This window comes from Eleutherodactylus coqui, chromosome 4 (genome assembly GCF_035609145.1).
Source record: "Eleutherodactylus coqui strain aEleCoq1 chromosome 4, aEleCoq1.hap1, whole genome shotgun sequence".
Classification (NCBI taxonomy): Eukaryota; Metazoa; Chordata; class Amphibia; order Anura; family Eleutherodactylidae; genus Eleutherodactylus; species Eleutherodactylus coqui.
The window spans coordinates 260,557,065-260,561,262 of NC_089840.1; the positions used below are offsets into that span (position 1 = coordinate 260,557,065).

A 4,198-nucleotide genomic window follows, 5' to 3' on the forward strand; every position below is an offset into this window, starting at 1 on the left:
GCTGCTGCAGTTAAGCTTACAGTTAACTAAAACCTCCCAGCCCTTTTCCCTTCCAGTGTTCCCCAGTGGTTTCCCATTTAGTATGTAATAGTAACATATATTTCCCATGTGCAGAACCTCACATTTATCAATGTTAAACCTCATTTGCCACTTTTCTGCATGTTATCTTTAATTCATTTTCATGGCTGCGGTAGCATCTACACGATGTAGGACTCTTACCTTGTACAAAGTGCATAAGATTTAAGACCATAATATAAAAGCTAAGGAGAAGAATAAAAACAAAAATAAAAACTGGAAGAAGAGAGAAGAGATAAAAAGAGAAGATGGGCTTCATTAGAAGACGGCAACAGGAGGTGATAATGTACAGTCTTATGGCTACAGGTAAAGGCTCATGTATTCACGGTCTACATGCAGAAGGAGAGGCGGCGCTCTCTAAATACATCTAAGATTACAAAAGATGTCTGCTTCCACATTGTATATTTTATCACAGTGTGGGTGACAAACCCCAAGATATCGCAGCATGATGGAAGGACAGTAATATTTCTGGGGATGGGAGGATTTCTTGCTTCCCTACCATATAACAAACTGGTATGGGACTCGAGGGGTGATAACAAATATATCTATGGATAATTCTGGGATATGGATTAATGAAGACTACTGCTTACTCTATCAGGAGTAGCGCCATCCAGTTTCTATCAGGAGTAGCGCCATCCAGTTTCTATCAGGAGTAGCGCCATCCAGTTTCTATCAGGAGTAGCGCCATCCAGTTTATATCAGGAGTAGCGCCATCCAGTTTCTATCAGGAGTAGCGCCATCCGGTGCCTATCTTTTTGCTCCTCTACAAGTCTATTACTTTCTGTACTGTCTGCACTGACAACAGACCCTGTGATCAGCTGATCTGTGGTGATCCCAAGTGGGGGACCTCAGCCGACTAACTATTATGATCTCTCCTCGAAATAGGTCATCAATAGCAAAAGTGCCGGAAACCCCCATTAACTGCAAATCACTGATAGGCTGGGTATTTTATGTTCTGAACTTACTGCACATGAAGCAGGTTCATTTTTCATGCTATAGCTGTCACAATAGGCTGACTTTTGCTATTTTTGTCAGCTCACTAGTCAGCTTTGCTGTGCAGACTGGGACAGGGTCAGCAGAGTGTGAGAAATTTAATGAAAGCTAGAGACATAGATGAGGCGGGATAAAACACTATATATGCAGATAGGGTTGTGTATACGGCTTCCTTGCTACTCCCTGGTCTCTGGTGAACAGTGCTTAAAAAGAACCTGTCACCTCTGAATAGCAGCATAGGCTGAAGGCCCACTTAGACACAAAGATGATCACTCAAAAAATGGCTTTCGAGCGATCAGTTTGCATAAAACTACTACTTAGTACTAATGCCTATTAGTACCAATTAGTAGCCTGTGAGCCGCCAGGAGCTGTATTCAGGGAACAGACCACCCACTGTTCGCTGAATGCATCCCCTTTATTCTGCCCTGCTGATTACAGCTGAGACAATGTAATCAGTTGTAATCACAGCTCCCCAGGCAGAACACAGCGTGCGGTTCTTCTTATCAGCTGCTCTGCTGAACAACAGATTTCATGCGGAACTGAAGTCCATAATTCGGCAGAAAACTGAAAGATGGGCACATTTACACACAACGATTATCGCTCAAAAGACAGCTTTTGAGCGAATTTTGAGCAATAATCGTTGTGTCTAAATGGGCCTTAAGTCACAATGCTACTTGGGGGGAGGGGGGTGATGAAGAGCCAGGGATGTATTTTTGGTATGGGAGAGAGAGCACGCAGTAGTCTTAAAAGAGTTAGATTTTTAGATCATGCATGGGCTTCACTGAGTGACGATGCAGGAATGGGTGAGTATAAAAAAAATACATCCCCGGCTCCCCATCACCTCCCCACACAGCACTATGATGTAGTTTATGGTGCTGTTGGGAGGTGACTGGTTCCTTTTAAAAGGCCCTTCTCCACAGGATGACAATCGGGCATAAATATTTGTATGAATGCTTGGCTCCCTGACTGTCAGCCATGCACAACTGTATCTTATCAGCCAATGAACAGAAAAACAGTTGGGATTTCCACCAACTAGTTGACTCCTGGGCCTTCTTTAAGTGTGGACTGCGCTGGTGGCAAATAGGGTTGTTTATATTGCAGCGACCCAGTTTGGTAGTGCAGGCACAGCTCCCATTGAATTTAGTGGGATCTATGCCTGTAGCACCAAACCAGAATGCTGAAATGTTGACAGCACTATCTGCTTCCAGCATTATACACACCGACAGTGGACCCAGGGATCAACTGATTGGTGGGAATCCCAACCAGTGAACCCCTGCCGATCAACTATTCATGCATGACCTATCCTAAGGATATGTCAACAATAGTAAAAGTCCCGGAGAACCCCCTTTAATGAAGAATATTGTTTCCAGGTCAATAATAATGACAACATTTGGACAGGTGACGTCACATAAAGTCTCTTAGTTTTACCTTTTCTTCTAATTCCTTAATTTGTCTCTTCTGAAATTCTAGTCTCTCCTCGAGCTCCTTTATTCTCTGTAAAACATGCAGTGCAGTAAAATGAGGATCCTCTGTCTCTCGGGAGATCTCAGACCACAGAGGTTGTATATCATTTCTCCCATTACTTGCAATCAATTTTATGGTTGGCACTAGAGATGAGCGAGTATACTCGCTAAGGCACATTACTCGAGCGAGTAGTGCCTTAGTCGAGTATCTCCCCGCTCGTCTCTAAAGATTCGGGGGCCGGCGGGGGGCGGGGAGTGGCGGGGAGGAACGGAGGGGAGATCTCTCTCTCCCTCTCTTCCCCCCACTCCCCACCGCAACTCACCTGTCACCCGCGCCGGCCCCTGAATCTTTAGAGACGAGTGGGGAGATACTCGGCTAAGGCACTACTCGCTCGAGTAATGTGCCTTAGCGAGTATACTCGCTCATCTCTAGTTGGAACACAATACAGACTTTTTTGTTTCATATGGTTTGATGACATCATTACAGCTCGATGCACATAATACAATAATTTCTTTTATAGCGCCCACAAAAAGGGAGCCTTTAGCAGTCATTATAGGGGCTGTCTTTGGAATAGCCTTACTGTTAAAAACATGTCCTCTTCTGCAAATCTGCAGTGTGGTCAAGTGTTCCCCCCGCTGTCAAAATCATGTGCCCCTGCTGTCACATACACAATCCACAAGCCTTTGCAGCTTGGTGAGTACATGTATGTCAGGTGATACATCACTTGTGGTGAGCTGCGCATGCGCCAATGTTCTTACCAGGCACCTATGCATGCGTAGTTCACCACCAGCAATGTAACACATGCACGCTCTGAGCTGCAAAGGCTAATAGATTGTCTACATGACATTGGCAGAGGTTTGGTGATTTTGATAGCAGAGACATGTGACCAAACTGCGGATTTGCCCAATTAAACATATTTTAAATATTAAGATTCCATTGATGAAATGTTGGGTATTGGGCAACTCTTTTAAGGATGTCATGCCAGCACAGAAAATGGTGCAAGGGCCTAAACTACAAGTCTGAGAGCCATGTTATTGCTTAGTTGTAACTAACTGTACTGATTGCAAATGTTCAGCCATGTTAAAAATTGTCTGAAACCATTTTTGGCTTATCAAAATATTTCTCTTTTTGGAACACTGGACTATTTGATGCATGTAACTGCTGTAAATGCTCCTCATAATGTATCTTAAAGGATATGGAAACCTTTGCATATAAAAAAAAATCAATACACACATCTTATTAAGCCCCTGCAGAAAAAAATGATGCACTTATCTTTTTTTCTGCAATGAGTTTTCCTTCTCATGCATTTAGAAAGCTTCATACTTAGTTTGCAGGGTCTCCTAAAGTTTCTAGCCTGGGGACATTCCCAGTACTGAACTTCTGGTTTCTTTCATGAATACACACAAGCTCAGCTCCTCCTCCCCTCTCCTCTTTCAGAGGCTGTGTAGCTTAACCACACCCACTCAATACTACACAGATATCTCTCAAACCTCTTTCTGAGTGGTTGCTGGTCCTGTTCTCCCTCACTGCTGATAAGAGCAGAAAATTCACCTAGAGTGAATTACAGCCCTCTGTTATAGTAGCTTTCTCTGCTCTCTATCCTCCTGATCTCCTCTGCCATCCCCCGTCACTGTTATACAGCCCCCTATAATAGCTCAGTGGAAAG

At 43.8% G+C, this 4,198-nt stretch overlaps 1 protein-coding gene across 15 annotated transcripts in view; it reads right to left on the reverse strand.

Moving 5' to 3' along the window:
- Positions 1–240: 240 nt before the first annotated feature.
- The window catches only part of JAKMIP3 (Janus kinase and microtubule interacting protein 3), a 75,814-nt gene continuing 71,856 nt past the window's right edge, over positions 241–4,198 (reverse strand). For all 15 annotated transcript variants that reach the window (XM_066598858.1, XM_066598863.1, XM_066598859.1 and 12 more), the window contains 2 exons: positions 2,497–2,562; positions 241–291 (listed from right to left, as the gene is read on the reverse strand). In XM_066598858.1, coding sequence (XP_066454955.1) covers positions 241–291; positions 2,497–2,562 — 117 coding nt within the window. The remainder of the gene's footprint in view (positions 292–2,496; positions 2,563–4,198) is intronic.